The following is a 23126-nucleotide window of genomic DNA, read 5'->3' as shown; positions in this document are numbered from 1 at the left end:
GGTCAGGATCCACCACATCCCCCAGACTCAGGGGGCCATCAGGGTGAAGAACCATGACTGAAACTGTGTAAGATTGTCAGTGCGGTATTTTAGCTGGACCCATTGTCCTCACAGTGCTATAAAGGAAACTTCATGAAAAGTGGGGTCATTTGGCTGGTCCTTGCATTTGCTTTTGGTTGCTGAGGTTCAGATTATGGATACAGTTTTTGGTATTTGGGGTAGTTACACATTTATAATACAAATATGCATGCAAAAACGTATGTGCATATGATGTGTATTGTGTTGCGTGTGAAAGAGGGACAGAAGTTGTAGAAGCTGTGGCTGGTGATGGTCATGTGAATGCTTATCTGTGTAAGAGATGACTGAACACATGGCTAGTATCCCGTGTGTGTGTGTGTTTGTGTGTGTGTGTGTGTGTGTGTGCGTGGCCAAGCTGGTGGGGGTGGGGACACAACTGAAGACGCGTTAACTGTCAGAGATGGGCCCAGGAGATTACCAGGAGTTACAACTGAATCAGCCCAGATGGGGAACTCCCCATGTCTCCCTGGCCAAATAGAAAAAGAGGAGCGCCTGAAAATGTCTCATTGTCCTCCATCCAAGCCAGTAAAGAGACTGAAAATGCTTCACCTTTTAGAGCGGATGTAGTTCGAGACGGAGCTGCACAGACAAATGATGTTGTATCCTTGTAAGCCAAGAAAACAATTTTTCTCATTTTAACTCAAAGGTGCAGTCCTGACACCTGCATTGAGTGACACCCACACTCAGGTTCACACCACAGCTTGTTTTAGAAGACAGAACTAAGACAGAATATGAAAATTACCTGTATTTTCCAATGAAACACTAAGAAAGTATACTGGACTACAGAAAGTGACGTGATTGTCATTGTGATAGACCGCAGCACAGAACACGGTGACACAACAAAATGTGTCCTTTGCTTTTTAAACCCATCACCCTTGGTGAGCAGTGGGCAGCCATGACAGGCACCAGGGGAGCCATGTGTGGGGACGGTACTTTGCTCAGTGCCACCTCAGTGGCACCTTTGTGGTTCGGGATTCGAACCGGCAACCTTCTGGTTAAAGGTCTGTTTTCTTACCCAATAGGCATGTTCATGACTATTCATTGATTCACCAAAGCACATATACATATGTTGATGTTTTTGAGTCACAGCAAGTTGCCTTGTGTGGGTTTTGTATAATCTGTGCTGCCTAGAACTTAGTTTAGTATGTTTGTTTAGTTCTTAATAGTAATACTTTTACTTTGTACGATGTTATAAAGTTATGTATACATTTCAACGTAGCATTAAGATGTAATATTTGGTGAATGGCAGTAGAGACACAAGGAAGACACTTACCGTGGAGGGTCCAAGGGAGTCTTGGCTGTCAGTGATCAGTTCTCTCTCCCCTTGGGGGTTGACCCTGCAGAAGCGTCGCCGCGAGCGCCGGTGGCTACCATCCCTCTGCAGCGCGCCGTCGTCAGTCTCGCTGCCGTTCTCCACCTGAAAGGCACCGAGGGAGTTGGTCTCAGGGTCTTGGTTGAACATCCAGCTTCTCCACAGGATGGAGAGCCGGTTCAGGCGGAGGAGGTTCATGGGGACGGCATTCACAGGGCAATACGAAAATCAGAAAGGACAGACGTAAAGTGCGCAAAAGGGCGCTGCATGGAACTCCCTGTCGTGGTGTGAAGCAGAGGAGTCATTCTGCATACACACTGAGAGCACAGCACACAGCACTGAGGCCACAGCTTCCTGCAGGAAACCGTAAATACACAAATATCCTCTCACAGCAGAGCATGTGAGAAAGAAAGCGAGAGAGAGAGAGAGAGAGAGAGAGGAGAAAAAATGATTCCGGCCATACAATTCTCACTCCGAAGGATGAAAAACAGGCTTTTGTTTTGCTCTTTAATGTTACACAACCATAATTTGTACCCTGTTAGAAGAAACATGAAAGGTCACTAAGGCAATAAAAAAACAAACGGCGAACCAACAGTTTGGGCTCATTCTGTAAAATAATATTTAAATTTACAAGAAATAATCAGATAAAAATCTAAAAAGGTTTTTATAATGCAGTAATTAAAATATTGGTTTTGGGGTCCTTTACCATTTGTATTAAACATTTGAAATGTTCAAGATAACACTTTCTAAGAGGATTTTTTTTTTTTTTTAATTCAAGGGTGGAACCCAGCCACTGATGACACGAGTTTCTTGCAGCTGATCCCAAGCATGTGTAAATGGCAAGGGTTACGTCAGGAAAGGCATCTGACATAAAACTTTTGCCCAATCTTTGTGTGAAAAACTAGTCTGGTTGATCCGCTGTGGCGACCCCTAACAGGACAAGCTGAAAGAAGACACATTCTAATCCAAGGGTGGGCTGCATAATAGCATGGCAGTCAGCATCATAGTCTCGCACCTCCAAGGTTGTAAGTGCTGGCTTTGTGTGTGTAGTTATGGGTGTGTGACTGAACGGTGTGTGTTTGTGTATGCCCTGCCCTGGACTGGCACCCAGCTCTGGGTGTCCCTCTGCCAGCCCATTCTGTGATTAGGAATAAACACTTATGGACATTGAGTAATAGAGTAATGGAAGCATGAGCAAAAACCTCTAACTTGTAGCATATATGAATATAAAAGCAATTAAAAAGAAATAAATAATCATATTAGCAAATCATATTTTGAGAACCCTTGGTGTGTTCATTAATTTAAAAAAAGGAACACCAGTTTGGAATAAATATATAAATTTCTCTCGCCCTTTCTTTCTCTCCAGGCTCGCACTGTTTCCACAGTCTTTTTCCAGTCTCTTTTTCCACAGCGTGTTGAGAATGAGAGGTGACGACTGACGCATGCGGCCGCTCAAACCCTGTTACTATTGACAACTGCTCTGTTACTCTGCACTGGGCTCTATAAATACCATTTTGTTCTGCTTTATTTTCATGCTGGTGTGCGGGTCTGTCGCCCTTCAGACTACTGACGTACTGCAATATGAGAGAGGAGAGGATGAATACACAACAGAAAGAGAGAGAAAAGAACTGCTACTTTTAACACACAGTCAGATTTCTTGCTGTTAAGCAATCCATCATAGTCCTTGGCAAGATGAAAGACGGATGGCTGCGTGCTCATCGGCTCATCCATTCATTCATCTCTCCATCAGCAGATGTGGGGAGGAGGGTTACCCAACCCGTCCCGCAACACCAGTGCCACCCAGTGTGTTTGGATGTGAAGCAGTCAGACGCTGGCTAAAATAAACCATGGGCAGTTCTTTTTCTCTGTGGGCAAATAAAAGACTTTCTACTACATGGTAGTAGAGCACTAAAGCAACAAGTAGATCAGGGGTTCCCAAAGCTACTGAAAGTGCTCCGCACAGTCTCACTTGACAAAAAATAACCAGTCAGCAAAAGGAAATCCACACGGGTTATGAAGATTTACACACTTAATGCTATAACTGTAATGCTATAAGCAAAATTTTCTTTAATTTAATTAATGATGGAAGCAAATGTATGTCTCTCTTTGCACCCCTTGGCATGACACTCGGCACTCTGCAGACACTGTGAGGGCCAGATCATCATCTAAAATGTAATATTAATTGTATTTTATTTTAAGTAATATATTATTATTTGATATATTGATTTTCCTTCCATATTTTTGTCAATGTTAACAGACTCATATTACCTGTAGTGCAGCGATAACTGAGGTCAACATTGTGATATGATAAACGGTACTTAAAACTAATAATAACTAAATTTTTACAGCACTGCAAATGTTTCCCAAATGTTTCCCAATATTGCAGCTTAATAAAAATAAATAAATCAATAAGAACAAAAAAAAGAAAGATGTACTACATATACTAGTATATAGGAACTGCTGGATACAAATAAGACATTTTAGGGTTTAGGTGCTGATTCAAATTTGTATTTGTTGCATTTTTAACTACAAGCTCACCTACATCCGACTCCATATCCATTCCCACCTAGGCTGTCGTTTGACTTGTAAAATGTTTGAGGTTCTCTAAGAAAGCTGTTGTGGGTGTGGCTTTGACTAGCGAATGACAATGGAATATCAACTGCTGTTTGAATAAAACCCTGTGAAAAGAAATAAGCCCCCTGCAATAATAAATACTTTGTATTTATTTGTCTCCACAACTGCCACGAAAGAACAGGAGTTAGCCCCACAATTTTATATATGTTGTATATGCGGTCAGAATGACCTGATGACAGTGGAAACATGCAAGCTCTTTAACCAATCAGTAAAACAAATGAACAAGCAGCGATTTATGTGGAAAGCATAGGTACTATAGACCAGAAGTTTGTGTTTGCTGACCAATTGTTTACCCCACAAGCTCAACCAGACTAAAATGATAGAAATTGAGTTACAGCTCTACCCTGCATTCCCCGACTCCACTCCGAAACATGGCAGGAATGGTTAACAGGCTGAAGTGAGACTGACCAGCCAGTCTCAGTTTAGTCAGTTGGTAAGAGACATAATATACTGTCACTTCAGTCCATAATATAAATGCCATTATTTTGGGTTCATGTAATTGCGTGATCTGACATTGCGATGGGGCGGCACCAGGAAGTGTGCAGCACGCCGTGACCGGTGGATTACTGACAGATTGAAGGCTGAAGGGTTTAAAAAATAATAATAAATGTAGGAACATACTTTTTCCTCCTCAGTATTCAATATCAATTCTGCTGGTCCAAATACGTCCGCCGGTGAGTGCAGAATTTAGCTGTCTAGCTCCATAGGCGGTTCTGCTAATTAAAAAAATGTAATCGGCACAATATTTATTTGGTCTGCAGAATTTTTTAAACCTTTAACTGGATTTCAGGCCTTTAAGGCCTTAAATTTCGAATATCCAATTTAAGAATTTTGCGGAAAACACTGTGTGTGTGTGTGTGTGTGTGTGTGTGTGTGTGTGTATATATATATATATAGAGAGAGAGAGAGAGAGAATGAGAGAGAGAGCATGCAGGTGAAGGGTTCTGCTTGTGAGGTCTTTCAACTTCACAACTTCAAACACCATAAAAGGGGATTCTGTGGGTCACATCGTCCACCCCCATCACCCATCCAAAGGCTCTGAATGTTGAGGAAATGCCAAGCATACCCAAACCCTTGCTCTGTCTCCACTAATGATATGTGCAATTACCTCTCCTCGTCCACGTCCCCTCGGGACCATCAGTTAATGGGCTGGAACAGGTTAAGTGCAAGTGAGCGTGGAAGCTGATCCGTAACTGCATTGTTATTCCCCACATAGCATTAAAACGAAATAAAATCTAAACGGATCTGCTGCAGAAATTATTATTTATTGACGCAAAGGCCAATTGTGTCACATCGCTATGTTACAATAGCAGTAACGGTTCATTTTATGGGAGATCAATTGGAATATGCAATCACCAATGCCGTGTATGGACAAATAACAAGTCACAATGGATATTAGTATTAATTTTCATCTGTGATTGCATTCACTCCATTGTTTTTTATTGAATCATAGTCTTGATACACTATGTGCTGTGTAGTTGGTTGGAACTTGAACATATGATTTTGTGGTCCTGCCATATTAAAAAATATTTGTGGAATACTGCAGAATAATAATATTCCACTGTGCGCCACAGGCCTGAAACAAAACATCTTTAATACACAATAAAGCTTCTGCCATTTCACACTTTACTCACCACTATCATTTCTGACGGCTCTAAGGTGATGCATTCACAGCCTCGTCTCCCTCCCAGCTGCTTCCCGAAGCTGCAAAGAGACATAAATCAACACAAGCAAAGGCATATTGTGCAAGTTTAGAGAAGTAACACTGAAGGCACATCAGTGTACGGTAACGAGACATCAATGGTGGTGTAATTGGGCTTCATTCATCAAATTACATCATTTATGGGTTAAAATGGCTCAATATGCCATCTACTGTTTGAAAGGTGGATATGGAATCAACCAGCTTCTATGTGACTACATTGTGAAGTAATGTTAACCTCTAATCAGAAGTCATTACCTCTGGATGTCTGACACCAAAACTATTTTGCCTCATGCTGCCACATGCCCCCTCCTCCTCACCCTCCCTTTTTTAAAACAGTGAAGTGGGTGGAATGTGGCTCAGAGCTAAGAGAGTAAGTTAAAGCTCATTAAAATGTCAAAGAGAGTTCTTAAACTGACCTAATTCTGTCTCAGCCAACAAGGTCATGTTCAACAGTGATCCTACACTGCATGTGCCTCTAGCCCACTTAGAGCAGAATAGGGCAGGAAACCACACAGGTGAGCAATGTGGTGCTGTGACATATGGTGACATATAAGAAATTTCACTTTTTGTTCACAAGCTGTAATAATGTGTGAACAAGTCTGTTGAAGTCACAGAGTATTTAACTACATTCACAAGTACTTGATTTCTCTGGAAATCAAGACGCCTCTCAAAATGCTCCAGACTGGACACTGGCCCTCGTGTAGCACGAGTTGGTGATGTACAGAGAAACTGTATGAACTCAAAATATCTTTATGGTCAGTTCAACAACTGTGGTTTGAGGTTTGGAAACTGAAAATACAGGCCTCAATGGCTTTAAGATCCTAGTATCCATTTCATCACAAGTTGTCTTCATTTACTTGTCATTTATATCCTGAATTTTTTTAAATCTTCACACCATCAGAATTTGTACCATCTGTGAAGGACAGAGGGAGCCAAAAATACCCAGGCTCCAATTAACTGCAAAAAGTGAGGGCTCAGCATCCCGTAACAACTGCTTCTAGTGTGTGTGTGTGTGTGTGTGTGTGTGTTTGTGTGAGTGAGAGAGAGAGAGAGAGATGGAGCAGAAGTCTAATTCCACATTCTACATCCTCACTGCTCTAATCATGGCATACGTCACACACATCTTTACAGGGTTCCACTGGGAAAATAAGCACTTTTTGTCCAGTTGAAAAAGAACCGTTTTCTCTGGATTTAAAGGACTGGCTTTTTTAAAAAAAAGACGGGAGGATGGTTTCATTTCAGATTTTATTTCATATGCAAGGAATCCTGGGTCTGTTGCAACCTGGTGGCATCAGAAACCTCCAATTCCGCCTTTGCGAAAATGCCTGCATTTGCGTGCGAAAGGGCAGGGGAAGCATGTCTAAAGACTCTCCTCTGGCTGCCAAACCGGAGCGGCATCCTCTGGGGCAGACAGAGTGCTGCATTAGCATACAACTGAATCTCATTTCATTCCCTCGGAATAAAAATCAGAAGCTTTCTCCAGCCCTGGCGTACGCTCAACCCCGTTTTTCCCCATCTTCTCCTCTTCTCCCTCCTTTTTCACTCCACACACTCCAGTGGGACTGACCCGGCTGTCAGCTCAAAAGACATTCTGCCACATGCACCCGAATCATCTTCCTTTCTTCCATTCATCCCTCTATTCCCAGGAATTCCTCTCCTCTCCAGTTTTCTGGTTTCAAATTAGAAGAGAAAATGTCAGCCACTGCCAACATTTATGAATTGTTCGCCAATGCACAATCCGTAGCATCTATCAACTAGAAGGAACATAGAACCAACCAAATTACATTGCAAAATACATATCAACAATCATAATCGAATTGGTTGCTTATTGTTTTATATCCAGTGGAGCCATTTTTCTCTGCAGCTCTTCCAGACCACAATGCAAATGTTTACAAAAAACAGTCACACGCAAATATTTTAGGCATAGGTCCTGCCACAAATCAATTACATGTGACAAATGACTATGATCCCATCTTGGCTGAGGACACATAGATGTCCAGACTATAAGACTGGTGGTAGTAGCCTAGTGGGTAACACACTCGTCCGTGAACCAGAAGACCCAGGTTCAAATCCCGCTTACTACCATTGTGTCCCTGAGCAAGACACTTAACCCTAAATTGCCCCAGGGGGACTGTCCTCTGTAACTACTGATTGTAAGTCGCTCTGGATAAGGGCGTCTGATAAATGCCATAAATGTAAAATGATGCTCCAAAAACCGGACAAGAATTACTCATCACAGGACACATGGGAGAAAAGAAACTCCGTAGTGGCCACGGAGGTGTTCTATTTATGTGCATACACAGACACACACACTTCCCGGCAACCAGCTTGTCACTGTCATAACACGCCTGAGGTCTGAATGGCCAAACCCTCCCCCCAGCACTCATATCAACAGTGATGGAACAGCAGATTAGGACCTAGTCAGACCGCACCAAGTGAGAACTTGACTAACAATCCCAGGAGCACTGAAACCGTGTCCCATAGAGAAGTACAATAACAACAGCACCAGAAATGTTCTCTGCATCCAGCATGCCTTTTCCAGTGGAGATACTGTCTGAAGAAAAGCATCTTTGATTTTAGTTTGAAATGGGAGACTACAATGTGCAACACGAGCTGTAGTTGTTTCGTGCTACTTTCTGAGGATAAATTAATGAGAGAGTTAAGCTGCTCAGTACCACGGAGCACAAGACGCCCAGGGGCCATGTGTGGAGAGTGGATCACTTACGGTAGCGTCGGATTAGTCCGGAATCTTCAGTTTTGTTGAGCAAACCCTATGCAAGCGTATCCTTTTACAAAGCTAGAAAATCCCACAGTCAGCCACCTTCTTTCTATTTTTTTTAAAGGGATTTTTTTTGGTTTCACTTGAATGAGAAAGTGAACATGGGAAATGCCCCACAGTTCTATAACGTCCAAAAACAGAAAAGAAAAATCCACATCACAGAGTTCTGGTAAAAAAAAAAAAAGTTAAAATCCAATGATTTTAGTGTCCAAAAGATTTATTCCAATGAACTTTCATCCAAGTGTAAACAGCTTGTCTGACCCTGAAAGGCAAATCCATTTTGTATTTCCCGCAAAATGGAAAGTTGTGGACTTGCAAGCCATGCCGGAGAGCGGTAAGGAGTGCCACATACTGTGGCAGCGGTCTCTCGCTCTCGTGAGTTTATGTGTGACCGGTAAGGCAACGAGCTCATTTCCTGTCGGGATGTGTTCACAGGGCTGCAGCCGCCTCAGGAACACATGGCTCAGTCACAGTCCTGCCAGAAGTTCCACATTCCACAGCCCCATCCCCCATGCACACGCCCATACACACAGCTATTAAACCAGCGGCAAAAACAGCCCTACACCCCCCCTGCTGGGAAACCTCCTTGCCCAGGCATCAGAGCGCTTGTACAGGAGACATGGCTGCACACCCTAGTGTCCTCCCAACGTCTCCTCCCACCCACAGTACTGAACTCACAGGACCTCCGCCAGACCGATGAGCAGAGAGTTAACGGGATCTCATTTCCATTAGAAATGCAACAACTGGATTTGGATTCTGTAGAAACCTGAAAACCTTGTTACAGCCTTAGAGAATGTCAGGCCCCCAACCATCTTCACCAAATGTCCAGTGTCTATAGGAGTGCTGGCAAGAGCAAGAGGGGTGCGCATATCTACTTCAGCTCAAGTCGAGGGTTATGAAGTAAAATCAGGGCAAGCTGGGCGTGGCATGGAACGAACTGCAGGATGTTGGCTCTCCAGAACAAGCCTCTGGAAGCAAACGTGCCGTTTCTACGGGTGGGAGGTTGGTCGTGGCGCAGAGAGGCCTGGCAGAGGCACGGGCACAGATGAAATGCGTTATTAACAGCTTAAACTCTTACTGGTGCACATACAAGACGCTCGCTCCAGCCCATCTGCTACCAATAAGGATGCGCGTCACACTGTTTTGCGCTCATTTCTGAAGGGTGTGAAACACATTTTCAGGCTGCAAATCTACTTTGCCACTTTTGCCTCTACACACATGGCTTCTGTAGTTAGAGCGTTCTATCACCATGCCTTCTATCTCTCGCTCTCAAAAGTGATTGGCATCTCTAGCTACTAAAACTGACCTCCGTTAACAAACAATAACTAGTGCTCAACTTTAGTTGTCAGTTCAAACCAAGGCAGTCAACACAGGCCTTTGTTCAACAGGCAACAGATTTGAAAAATTCCTGTCAGCATCAAACCTTTGTTTATAGGCAACATTGTGACAACTGCGTCGTGACTGTCCCTCTCTGGCTGTGTTGTGCCATTTACATTGAAATTGATCGATGAGAGAATTAAAATAGATCAGTGTCAGACATATGGTTACATTATTTTAACTCTTTGTCTACAGTTAAAAATAATGGGGACATGGACAAACTAACGTGTGTAACGTTTTGTATTGAATTGAATATATTGCCTATTGCAACACTGGCAATTCAAACATGCCAACTTATGAGCAGTGAAATTATATTTAACTGCAACAGGAAGTAAGAATTAATCTGAATAAAATAAAGAGATTCTGGCAACGTCTGAACAGAAGAGATTAAACAAATACAAATCTTTCTGTCAACAGAAACTGTCAGCCTTTTGGCGCAGCACTTAGCAATGTGTTTCAAACGTTTACCAGTTTACGATGTTTTACATGAACTAAGCTTTCGTGCTTGTGTGCAAAAAAAAAACAAGAAGTACATACCAGCATCGAGCCAGGTACATGTGCTCCTTCACAAAGACAGAGCCAGACAGCAGAATGTACCAACATGTTGAGATGTTATCTGGACTGTGGAGAGGAGGACAAACACACTGTGTTTAGACTCAGAAGGCAGTCAGGCAAAAAAAGCAGACTGTAACACCACTGGAGGAAAGAGTTTTATTCCATACAAGCACAAATGCAATGCAAACCTACAATTAATCTCTCAGTACGGTTTAATTGAACTATTTGAATGCGTCAGTGAAACAATCTAGTCAATCAATAAATATCAGCAGTTTTAAAAAATAAATAAATAGCCATAATTAACTTGACAAACCAGAACTATGAAAGTAATCATTTATAGGCCAGTGGTAGTAGCCTGGAAACCAGAAGGCCAAAAAGTCACAGGTTCAATCCCCACTTACTACCACTGTGTCCCTGAGCAAGACACTTCACCCTGAGTGTCTCCAGGGAGACTGTCCCTGTCACTACTGATTTTAAGTCGCTCTAGATAAAGGTGTCTGATAAATGCTGTAAATGATACCTAAGTGGCTCTTTGATGGCTGGTTTTACATTTTACGGCATTTATCAGAGTGACTTACAATCAGTGGTTGCAGGGACAGTCCCCCTGGAGACATTCAGGGTTGTGTATACGATGGTAGTAAGTGGGGTTTGAACCTGGGTCATAGGCGAGTGTCTTGCCCACCAGGCGATTTATTCCTTCATCTGCTTGGCAGTCTTATTCAGTGTCATATTAGGAAGTACCTAAACTGCCTTACTTTAAACAAGAAAACAAGTCGTGAACAAGGTACCTTAGTGTAGTCTTTCAGATTTAAAAATGCCCCCCATGGTCTCCAAAAGCTACTATCTCAGACAGTAATAAACAGAAGGTCAATTGAATGTAATCTACATTCTGATCATTTATCCTACATAATTTCACTTTACATGGTACTCCTGAGAAGCATGGTAGACTCGCCAAATCTCACCAGGCCATTTCACCTGTTGCGCTCCACTAGGCCAGAGGAGTCAAGAGCGGGAACGTTTAATTAAGCTTTGGCATGAGGTCCGATCATAAAGCCAGGCTGGTAAAGAACCCCATTGATTGTCATGTGCTAAAACCACATACACTTTATAACACCCGTATGGCTCTAGGTGGGAATAATTAAGTGCGGTTTCATGAGGAATCCTCATGGTTTTCACGTGTTTTTTTTTTTATTATTATTATGCCGTGAAACCGTACAGTGGGAAAAACTGGGAATAAGACAGTACGGCCTACACTCAGTTAAGGAGAATGAGCTAGAATGACAAGAAGAAAAAAAAGATCTCAAACCTCTGCTGTGTGCAATAAACAAGTCATTGGTCTGTGATGTAACTGAACCTCAGGCAGGTAAAGTCTGGGCTGGAACAAGACAATCCGATGTGGCTGCAACAGGACAAGCCAAGAAAAGCTGTTCATGTTTACTTACTAGAAGAGGATGTGGTTGGCGTCGTATCTCTCGTACCTGGCCGAAGTGCACATTGATCTGAGAAGCAGGGAAAAACAGGGTGTGTGTGATCAGTGAGAATCAGCGAGACTGTGTTTGTAAAGCGTGTGATTGATTGATTTATTTAGAGGGGTGTAAGTGAACGGTTAGAAACCCAGATTTTTTTCTTCTTTTTTCCCTGACGACTGGATTTATGTCTAGACTGGAGGATGCGTGTCGCTGTTATCTCCACGAGACATGCCAAACCAACTCTGTCCCCGCCAGGAAGTACATCTGTAATTAGTCTGGGACTGGGAAGATAACCTCAGCTCACCTCACTTCTTATAAAGTGGAGCAACTCACACGTCAGATCTGTCTCAAAGTGCAATTAAAAAATAGTGCAAAACCCATATACAGGCAGAATTATGGTAATGCCTATACAATGGCTATTGTGCAAATGTGAGCTCACAGCAGTGAGGTACTGTACCTGAGCTGGTGTTCTCTCAGATGGGACAGCACATCCATGTGGTACAGGTGACAGTAGATGGTGTTCAGGTCCTAAAGAAACAAAAAAGGCCACTCTCTTTAATAATAATAATCAAAATGATTATCAGTCGGAATGGAAGAAAACCTCCACTGAAAATTAATAAGATGTCTGTAAGCCAAAAGAGTTTCCAAACTTATAAACTTATAAACAGTATATGGTGGAACTGGGATTCAGAATCACTATGAGTGATGATTCTATGAGTCTTGGTGTACTCAGTTCTTACATTATCCTCAAAAGGAGACTTTTCAATATTTTGACATTTGCAGCCCAGAAAAATATTAACGGGAGAGCGATATTACCCACTTCATATAGAAAATGTAAGCTGTTTCATGGTACTATTTGTTATTTATTTGAATCTGAAGGTGTATCTAACCAGCAGATTATGGAGTGAGGGAAAGCAGCACAGTGAGAACAGGCTACACACACACACACACACACACACACACACGCACCTAAAATAGCACATCATCACACACACAGCTGTTTAAACATTACAAACAGACTGCCCAAAGAGTGCAGAGGGAAAATTAAATGCAACTATATGGTAGGACAGGACAAGAAGACCAACAGAGCGAGCTGCAAGAGCTAGGCTACTAGCATTAACAGGTGGAGCACAAGTCTGGATGCCTAAAGGCATGCGCGCACACACACACACACACACACACACACATATACACAGACAGTTAGGCTGCAAAAGGAGCAAGTGTTAACACAGCCTCCTGTTCATGTCTGGCAGCTGATTCACTTGCATACAGGAGAAATGCGTCATCATGGATGAACTGATTACAGAATGTGTGTAATGGAATGCAATGAATGAGATGCTAAATGGAAGCAAACCAAAAAATTATTAAGCATCAGCTGCTGAATAGTAAGGAGGTTATGCCTGGGAGAGTAAAGCAAGTTCAAAAATCTTGTTTGTCAAAGGTTTTGGCGATAACGCTGATTGCTTGTCTGATTAATTAAGGAAATTTAATACTATTTTGGACTATTCAGCAATACTTGAGGGCTACACAACATTCACAACATACTTGGACACATGCCAGTAAAATTTTAGATTCTGTTGCCCATTTGCTGAACCTACATCCACTTTGACCGCCCAGCCCATGGGCAGCTGTATGAAGAAACAAAGTTGGCAAAAAAGAACAACAGCTGAGGCCGTAACCTGACCCACGTGACATGGACACAGCCCACGATTTACATCACGGCTTCTTCTCTCACCAGACGGCACCGCCAGTCCCCTGTCCCGAGGTGTGGGAAAGGCTTCATGTCCAGCAGGGCACCAACGCGTAACCATGTTCGTTGGACGGTTGAGGATGCCCCTAGCTGGCGGTGCGAGATGGTGAGGAGAATCGAAAAGCGTCGTGTTTGGGGGGGGGCTTCAGGACGAGGAAGAGTGTGGGGCAGACAGTGGAGGACCAATGTGCATTTAATACACCAATGTTATCAATGTTTCCTGTGAAAACTAAGCATAGATGAAAGATGTCTCTGCCTTCTGACCAATAAGAAGCGCTGGAGAGTCGGAAAGTGCACCGTGTACTCTGACTTTGATGGATCTCGAAAATAAGATGGCACACAAAAAATGATTTCCTGGGTCAGGTTATGAAAGGCTGTTTCTTTTTAGGTATTTTATTCCCAAACAATAAAACAATAACAGAACAAGCACCAATAAAGAATCCTGCAAAAGTCCAGAAGAAAACCTTATCGACTCACTAAAAGCTAACTGGGTTGGAGAGCGTGACTTCTGCTGCGGTAGGCACTGTCATAGTGAGAGGACGGAGGGGGATGGAGGTGGCCAGGGTTGGCCAGGACCCTGAGGCGATCGAGTGGGGGTTCGTAGGGGGCAGTCAATGACCTCAGCATGAGAGGGGGTCCACTCGATAAGCAGGCGCCACCGCCACAGTCGTTTTCCTATAGGGCCCTGTGGCACGTAGAAGGACAGGACATTGACGTCCACGTTTAAAGCATATGTGGGTCTATAGATGGGCCAGAAAAAAAAAGCCTTCCTTACCTCGCACAGACCACCGCCGCCCCACTGGTTGCATTGATCAGTCTAGATCACACAGGCCCAGACAGAGCGGGGGTAGAAAAAAACAAAAAAAACGGCAAAATAAACCTTTCTTTCTATTCAACAAACCGCCTTTTGCTCTCCGAAACAAATTCAATCACAGCACACTTGCTGAGCCACCAGTCCTCTGCGTCTGGTGCAGCCACCTCGAATCTCTTTTTGTCTTTCTGTGTGAATGGATCCATGTGGCTCCCCACGAGGACGCTTTCCCTCTTCTGTCCCTCTAATCGTCCTCTGTCCGCTCTGCCATTTAAATCGTCCTCCATCTGCGTTTACACTGCGCTGCAGGTACAGTGATGCTGCCCCCTTCTGGCACTGAGCTATCTCAAACACTGATGACACATTGCTGTCCGCTTCCTTGTGGTGCAACAGGGTCTGACAAACCCTGGCGCCACTGAACCACATGACCTCCCGCGTATCCTTTTTTAGCAGACATATGGGGAGGAACAGACGTACAAGTACTGGAGATACATACAGACGCAGTTGACATCATACCCTCTGTATGTTTCCACGGCTTCAAGTGCTGATGGTCAAAGACCTTTGAGAGTTTGAAAGAGTTTTAAACTGAATGAAACAGGGAAACATAATGACAAAAACGTATTAATTAATTTTGAATGAAATCATCTGTCACTGACTGAGGACGTTGTGAAGCTTCAAGCTCTGTGAGACAGGTTAAGGAAAACGGGGTGTAAAGAACCTGCGAAAGGAAAAAACTGCCAAGCCTGGTGAGAACCAGGAAAAAAAGGAAAGAGACCGTAGCTAGTTTTGTAGACCACGCCAGCTTCAGTTTCTCCGCAGTGCTGTTGCCAGGCAAAAACACGCACACAAATAAGAAATCCCACCATTCCCATAGCAATGTTCGAAAACGTTACATATCATATAACCCCCCCCTGGCGCATGCGCATTTTTCACGGTAAGAAGATACGGTTTAATTAAATTCCTACGATCAACTTATAATCACTGCTATTGAAATACATAGCCTGTATCATGATTTAGTTTTAAAATATTGCAATGTTATTTTTAGGCCATATCGCCCAGCTGACATGCTCCTCTAGAAAAACCCTACCACCCTAAAATGCTCAGATGAATGCTGACAGATGGAATGCTGAACTTGAAGACCAAGGAGCACCAGCAGCAAAAAATGAGAAATGCTTTAACAAGATCGCAGGTACAAGCTTGTTGAAGGTACAACATACCTGACCAGTACAGACAAACCACAACCACTGAACAATTAAAAGCTACCAAAACCCGACCCATGAAAGCAGGACCACTGTCATCTGGGGGACATGGCCGAAGAGGTCAAATGCACCACACACCCTGTCCTTTCTGTAGTCATGGTTCAGTTTCACCTTGAAATATGCTGACTGTGAATATGAACCGCTGTTACTACTTCAATTATCTGAAATGTTTTGGTGAAGAATTTGGTGCCGCTTTCATACATACTGATCAGCTGTAATATCATGAACGTTGAAGGTGAGGAGATTAAAACCCCTAGAAGTGGGTGGTTTGTAGTAAGTGAAGTGAAACACGGCAGCACAGCAAAATGAGTCCTCGCAGTGAGGAGTCATGAAAGGCGGGGACCAGTGTTTGCTCGTACTTTGCTCGGTGATCTTCCAGTTACAGGTAATTTCTTTACCCGCTAGGCCAACCACTGCCCCGAGCAGTGTGATTAGACAGAAGGTGAACATTTTCTTGCCTTGGAAGCAAAAAAATTGGGCAATTGTTCGGGTTAGCAGTCCAAGGAAGGAAAGCGATGTTAATCAGGGCAACCAAGGCTCATTGATTCTTATAAGTGAACTACTGTAGCTCATATAGCAGAATATGTTCATTCTGGTTCTGGCAGAAAGGTGTCAGAACACACAGCGCATCACAGTTTGTTGTGTATGGGGCTGTGCAGACCCGTTCTGCAGGCTTGGTCTGATGAGACAAGTTTTCCCTTACATCACGATTGATTAAAGATCTGGAGAAACTGGAGGCCAAGTCATTACCTCAGTCCAACTAATCATCTGTGGCATATGCTGGAAAAGGTTTGATCCATGGAGTCACCACCTTGTAACTCTGCTGCTGATGACTTGGTTCCAAATATCATGTCTTGACGTCTAAGGGCTGTTTTGACAGCGAAAGCAGGACCTACTCGATATTCGACAAGCAGTCATAAAATAATGACTGAATGACGATGCTTGACATATGTAGGTGGTAGTGGCTTAGTGCTTAACTAGGCCACAAAATCACAGGTTCAAACCCCACTTGCTACCATTGTGTCCCTGAGCAAGACACTTAACCCTGAGTGTCTCCAGGGGGACTGTCCCTGTAACTACTGATTGTAAGTTGCTCTGGATAAGGGCGTCTGATAAATGCTGTAAATGTAAAGGTGTCTCCAGGGGGACTTTCCCTGTAACTACTGATAGTCACTCTAGATAAGGGTGTCCGATAAATGCTGAAAATCTAAATGTATATATGCAATGTCTATGTGGAACATTAATAATACCATGTTGTACCTAGTTCCAGACATGGCCGGTTGTGTCACTCACCAGAGAAGACCAGGGAAAGTTCAAAGTGCAATTTATCACCTTTGTTCTGGTGTTAAAACCAGTCAAAGAGTCTCAATAGGAAACACATGATCGCCCCATTCCCTTCCGCCTGCACGGCTGGAGCTCTTTTAAGTGACCCCCCTCTCATCTCTGCACTGAGGTGGGCAACACAAAGGCGTGCAGTGTGAGAGCGGGCCCGGAGGGCACAGCCCAGGGACGGACCGAGGAGGCCGGGGTCACATGCCACAACACGGCAGGAATGGGGAGAATGAGGTGGGGTGCAGGATTCACGGTGAAATCCTAAATGTGTCCCGTGTTGGAGAATGTCAGGGCTCTCGCGTGGGATGAGTGCAGAATCCAAAAAAGCTACAACCACTTTCATTCCAAGTCAAGCCGATTAGGTTCCACATTCTTTTCTGCCGTGGCTTCGTGAAGCAAAACACTATAGTAAAAGAAGCTAAATTTGTCCGTAGGTAAATAAAAATGAGCTCAGTCAGTGGACAGGATGATCTCAAGATTATTCCCAGAACTGCTTACCTCGCACAAGACATGCAGTTTTGCAATAATTTACTGTCACTTATACATATATTTTGTCTTGCAGTGCACAAATTTCACACACACACACCCTACTTTGTCATCCACGAAACCGTGTCACCCTCCGGCAGGCAGACAGAGCATAAAAACACATGGAACGAAGCTAGTGTCAGATCACTTCAGGAGGAACAAACGTGGTACCAGTGACCCTTCACCTCCACGAGGCCTTCCATTCTCTGGGTCTCTCATCACGTAATGACCCCCCACTGCCAGTTTCTAGTGTGCAGCGTGGGGGAGGCTTCCTTTCAGGGAAACGAGGCTACATTCACGTCATTCCAGAGGTGCACGCGCGGCATTCCTGTCCCACATGTTAACAAAAGGTGGCAGGGCTCACGTACAGGCCAGGGCACATTCTTAGGTTTCCGCAAGGGTGGGAAGTGTTGGTGCACCCATGACTGCGTTGGGGGCCTAAACAATAACTTCAGTGGGAGATACGGCCACTCTGAAGCCAGGTGTCACAATGCACTTTCAGGAAATGACGAAAGAGCGTGTGCTGGGGAAATGACAACAGATCATGAATGTGAAACAGGAGGGAGCGATGGGACTGTCTCCTGTTACGAAAGTGCGGTGAATTCCAAGTTAAGGGGGCCGTGTTGTTTCCAGGTGTTGTCTAGAGTGGACAATGAGCATGGGGGGGTCAGATCAGTGCCGATCCTCATGCCCCTTTAGTGACTTTTGGCAACGTTAGAACCAAAGTTGTTCTTGCCGCCCCTAAATGGGGGATTATTCCAGGGGTACATATCCATTTAATCTATTGTCTGTTTGTGATTGTGCATTAAAAATCCTGTATTCTATTTTCCGAATTTGGACACGACCTTCTTCCTCGGCGTGACTCAGAGTCATCACAATTCCATCAACTAATGAATATATATGCGTATTTTAACAACAAAAAATACTAAAATAATCCGACTCTCCTTTCTGGGGGCAGCTCCAAGATCACTGCAGCTATCCTTCTGGTAAAAGAAATGACTGCTACATGTGGTGGAACCAGTTCCCAAGCCGAGAGCGGCAATTGCTTTTAAAATGGAAATGCAGGAGGAATGAAACTGGCTATGGATAACTTGTTATTTATTTAGCCTGTCCCGAATACATCCTTTGCTTTTTGTCAACACGGGTAGTGGTTTTAAATTGGGCATCAATGCAAAAATGCAAAAGCTTTTTACTGTTCAGCCTAGGCAAGACTGAAATATCCTGGGGGGGGGGACGGGGGGACGGAGCAATAACAACGCTGTCCTGGCCTGTTTGGCTGAGCCACTGGCAGTGCTGTCGCTACCAGTATGAAAAGGTTCAGAGGCTTTCTGCACCCTGACCGCATCCAGGACTACGACGCCACCACAGCTTTCCATGACAGCGCGCTAACAACATAAACACAAGGCCTTCTCGGTTTTTTTTTTTCTTCCCGAATGCCCTGTCAAGTGAAAGAACAACATGACCTCCTCAGGCAGCAGGGGAGCGAGAATGCAGCCTTATCAGGACGGCTGAAGAGAAAAGGCAATAGAAATATCATACCAGCAATCCGCAGTATGTGCCTCCTCAATGAAAACAGCACTTTTCAGGCCGTCATGCTCAGGTCAGTGGGGGCTGAACAGAGTGCTGTCGTATAAAGAAAGTTGAATACGACACAAAATGTGATAAATGTGTCACAAAGAACAGTGTTTAAATAGTTTGATAAAAAACGTAAAGAAAAGGAGGGAAATGAATGAAGAATGATGCAGTGAGATCGAATGTCATACTGATGAGGAATGTTGACATAAGGAATAAAGGTCTTTTTCTATGATAACAGAAAAAGTAGTGGTGTAAAAATCTAAGTGTTCATTTTTTTTTAATTGCATTTGGGAATATCCTTTGATTTTTTTGAGCCAAGAATATGTCTCCTAGGAGACAAGAGCTCAGTGCCAGAATCATTTTAAAAGATTACTGGAACATGACAGACATCAGAGAATGCCAATGATCAGTGATACTTTAATGCAGCTATGAAACGGAATATGTATATGCAATATCATAGCTATATTGTTACTTGAATAATAACAGTGTAATAACAAGCTAGGTCAATCATGTGCTGTGGCAAAATGTCCTCTCAAACTGCCAATGACTTATGAACTATGAATTGGCCTTATATATCCTGTAGTGATTCAGTAACATGAATATGAATAACAGAAACTGTAGAAGCCCCCTGACCTCTAAAGGCATATTTTCTGACCGAATATAGGCTATCAGATCCAGTTATGGATTTCTGAGAGGAATGCTGGTTTGAATGGTTCAGTTGTTATTAAGCTAATCAGCTTATCCAGCGAGTCTATAAGGCTACAAATTTACACAAACAGCAACTTCATCCCGTTCTCGAATCCCATGCTCATTCTGCTGCACTACATGAAAAGTTTTATTTTTTCCCTTTTAATCTGAACCTTGGGGATTTTATTAGTGCTACAACGCATGCTTTCAGATCACAGGGCCAGTCTGGTGGTCCACAAGCAACGTGTTATTTCACTGACATGCAACTGTATCTGGAACTGCAAGGGTGAAAAGAGCCGGTCAAAACACATATCAATAAACATCTGATGTATTTTACATTCTAAAATGATAACATAACGATTTCTTTACAAATGGAATCGTTAATATTGTCATATTTCCATTTTTTAATGGCTCATTCACTTCTAACTAAACATAAGAACTAATATTATGTTCCAGCTTCATGGAGAAGTCTGAATTTCCAACCTGGACATAAGATATTGTTATTAAAATATTTGTTGCAGCCTGAGGTCTTGAGCAGTATCAAGTGTGGTGGATCAGGGAGATAAACATGGTATAAGATTTAATTGTTACTGGAGAAAAGGAATGAGGCCTGCGCAGACATACACAGGGCGAAGACAACACATGCCATTCTCACACGGTGGTGGCAGAGGTGGCCTAGGCTAAGGATGCGGACTCATAACCAAAGTCCTCAGCAAGGTCCGGTCCCCACATCTGCTACCCAAGTACTTTTCATGGCTGCCCACTGCTCACTGAGGGTGATGAGCGCTGTGGGACCACTGATCAAATTAATTTCTGATTCAGGCTGGAACAGTAGCTGCAGTTAAAAGCATCATTTAAAAAAAAGCCTGGTGATGGCAAAAACATGGAATTGGGTGTTATGCAAAGCAACACAATTACGTTTCTGGAAGCTGTTTGTCCAGCTTGGTCGTCCTTTCAAAACCAATGATGGACAGATGAATGGCGTGAAGAATCCGATATAATAGATGAATGTATGAATGCTTTAGTTCGCTGCTATGATTTCAAATGTGCCAATTTCAGCAGTGGTTTGACGAAAGAATCTGTAGCGGCAAAGTCCAAAAAAAACTACTGCGTGCTTTTCAAAGCTGTGGAAACAGCTGAATTTTTAGCTGAGGCTTACGGAAACCTCCGCTGACTGCCCCACAAGCGAGATTGTATTAATAACTGAGTCGGGCTCACACCCCCATGCACTTCTCTGCGTCTAAAACCTTCCCGTGTGGTAAACCAGGTCTTTTGTGGATGGAGGATGCGACAGTGTTGACTTGCTACAAGTCAGGGTTTATTAAAAGGTCTTTAATGGTCTCGATCAGTCGGTCTGAGCGCAGGCGGAGGGCGGAGCTCTCGGGGAAACGTGACGTCATCGTTTGTGGAAGCGCGCTGCCAAAAACGCCCACTTTAAACCAGACTCATGCGTAGCCGTAAGATGACAGAACCGACGGCCCAAACGAGCGAATAGGAACTTCGACGGCCGGTTGCTGTGCAATGTTGTGCGAAAGCATTGACTCGCTTAAAAAAAAAAAAAAAAATCTCCCGTCACGTCAACATTAGCTCCGCTGGTCCCATTTAACTCCAGAACGCACGCTATAAATATAAAAAAAAAACACTACCTTGTGACGTAGTGCGAGGACATTTTGACCCTTGGCTGCATATTGTTCGCACACGAAGCCACTGCTCTACGCGACGCATCAGAACACTCCCCGGCCCCGTGGCGTGTTTTATTCCCTTTCGTTTTTACATGTGTGCGTTTTATAGCGTAGTTTAAACTCAACTCACCTGTGCAGTCCGTCGTGCGGGCGGCTTCTTCAGCGCGTGTTTAAGTGCAGCATCCATCACCGAGTTCATGAGCATCGGTAACAGCCAAATCACACAGAGATGAAACTCTTTTTTTTTTTTTTAAATATAAAGCAGACACGCGGCTTACGTGCTCGAAATGGCCAGTCACTTTTTTTTGTTAACCGGGCCCGAGCATGGAAAACAGATGAATCTTCCAGCACATCTGGTACGGCGATCGCCTCAGCGTTCAAGACGTAGAGGGCGCGACGTTGCCGTCATGCTTCTTGGCAATAAAGAAACACAAATCGGGTCAAAATTGCGGAAAGTTGCTGTGCTTCGCGGGCGACTCGTCGCATTTTGACCGCAAAGGTCCGCAGGGAGAAGGCAGAGACGGACTCATCCGGAGCCGAAAAGCTGACGGCAAAAGTTCAGTGCAGTCCCAGCGACGTGACTCTTCTTCAGGCGCAACACGAACAAAAGTAGGCAGAACGAACAACTGGCTTGTACGTGCTCCATCCAATGCCGCCAGATGTGGTCGGCAGCCTCATTAGCATTTTTGGCTAATTTTTCGCTAGCTCTGTAAACCTCTGCTGTAAATCACTTTGGCTGACAAGAGGGTTGGGAAAAAAAAAAAGAAGAACCGAGGAGGGGGAGAAAGGAGTGTTTTCTTCTCGCGAACGCGCTGCACGTTCCGGGGGACGGTAATAACGCGGCAGTAAAGGTCCGTGTCGGCGCGAAGCTCGACGCGCGGGCTCACTATTCCCACCAAGTTTTCCCTCAGCCGCTTGTTGCGCGGCAGTCACTCCCGCGTCACTGTGCGCGCCAAGTATCGCGAGAACTTTCACCTGGCGCAGCTGTTCCTCTGGACGAGCGAGATCGCGTGTTGCCGCCCCGGGCAAAGGTCAAAGCTCGTCGACAATGGAGTAAAAGAGAGAGATGAATGTGTTCATGCATGAACACAAGGCTGGCTACAAAAGAATGGTTTCAAAACCATGGTCAGAATGTATACCATTGACGTTTATTGCACAACATTCCCATAAAATTGGGAAAGGATAATTAAGAAGAAACAGTTAAATTTGTATTGAAAAAAAAAAAAAAAAAACATTATGTACAAATGAATGAAAACAAAACAAAAATGAAACAATATATACATAACATACACAAACCAACACACGGCATACTAAATAATTTAACTCATTCACATATAAAGAAATTAGTTATAAATACATAGTTCATAGACAAATCCAAAATGGGCTTTAAAAAATGCCAACAAGCAGCACATCTCCTGCGGAAGCCAAGCATTTTATACCGTAAGCATGTCATTTTAACCAGCAAAATTCATTACATCTTCATTCAATTTATGTCACCCATTACTTAAGACTCCAATGCATGGCCTTTATTTCAGACCAAAATGGCTAATAAAATTACTGACAATACATCTAGGCATTAACAAAAATAATTTATAGTAC

At 43.6% G+C, this 23126-nt stretch overlaps 1 protein-coding gene across 8 annotated transcripts in view; it reads right to left on the bottom strand.

Moving 5' to 3' along the window:
- Nucleotides 1-22415, bottom strand: part of rapgef6 (Rap guanine nucleotide exchange factor (GEF) 6) — a 68437-nt gene extending 46022 nt beyond the window's left edge. For 5 of the 8 annotated variants that reach the window (XM_028982221.1, XM_028982228.1, XM_028982224.1 and 2 more), the window contains exons 1-6: nt 21658-22414; nt 12364-12434; nt 11880-11936; nt 10420-10503; nt 5659-5728; nt 1352-1495 (exon numbers count right to left, since the gene is read on the bottom strand). In XM_028982221.1, coding sequence (XP_028838054.1) covers nt 1352-1495; nt 5659-5728; nt 10420-10503; nt 11880-11936; nt 12364-12434; nt 21658-21732 — 501 coding nt within the window. In that variant the 5' untranslated portion in view covers nt 21733-22414. Of the gene's footprint in view, nt 1-1351; nt 1496-5658; nt 5729-10419; nt 10504-11879; nt 11937-12363; nt 12435-21657 lie in introns of all 8 variants that reach the window. The other 3 variants (XM_028982225.1, XM_028982227.1, XM_028982229.1) reach the window with 2 other exon arrangements.
- Nucleotides 22416-23126: the final 711 nt, after the last annotated feature.

Source organism: Denticeps clupeoides, chromosome 6 (assembly GCF_900700375.1).
Source record: "Denticeps clupeoides chromosome 6, fDenClu1.1, whole genome shotgun sequence".
In the NCBI taxonomy this organism is placed as follows: Eukaryota; Metazoa; Chordata; class Actinopteri; order Clupeiformes; family Denticipitidae; genus Denticeps; species Denticeps clupeoides.
This window is presented reverse-complemented; position numbering and strand designations above follow the sequence as displayed.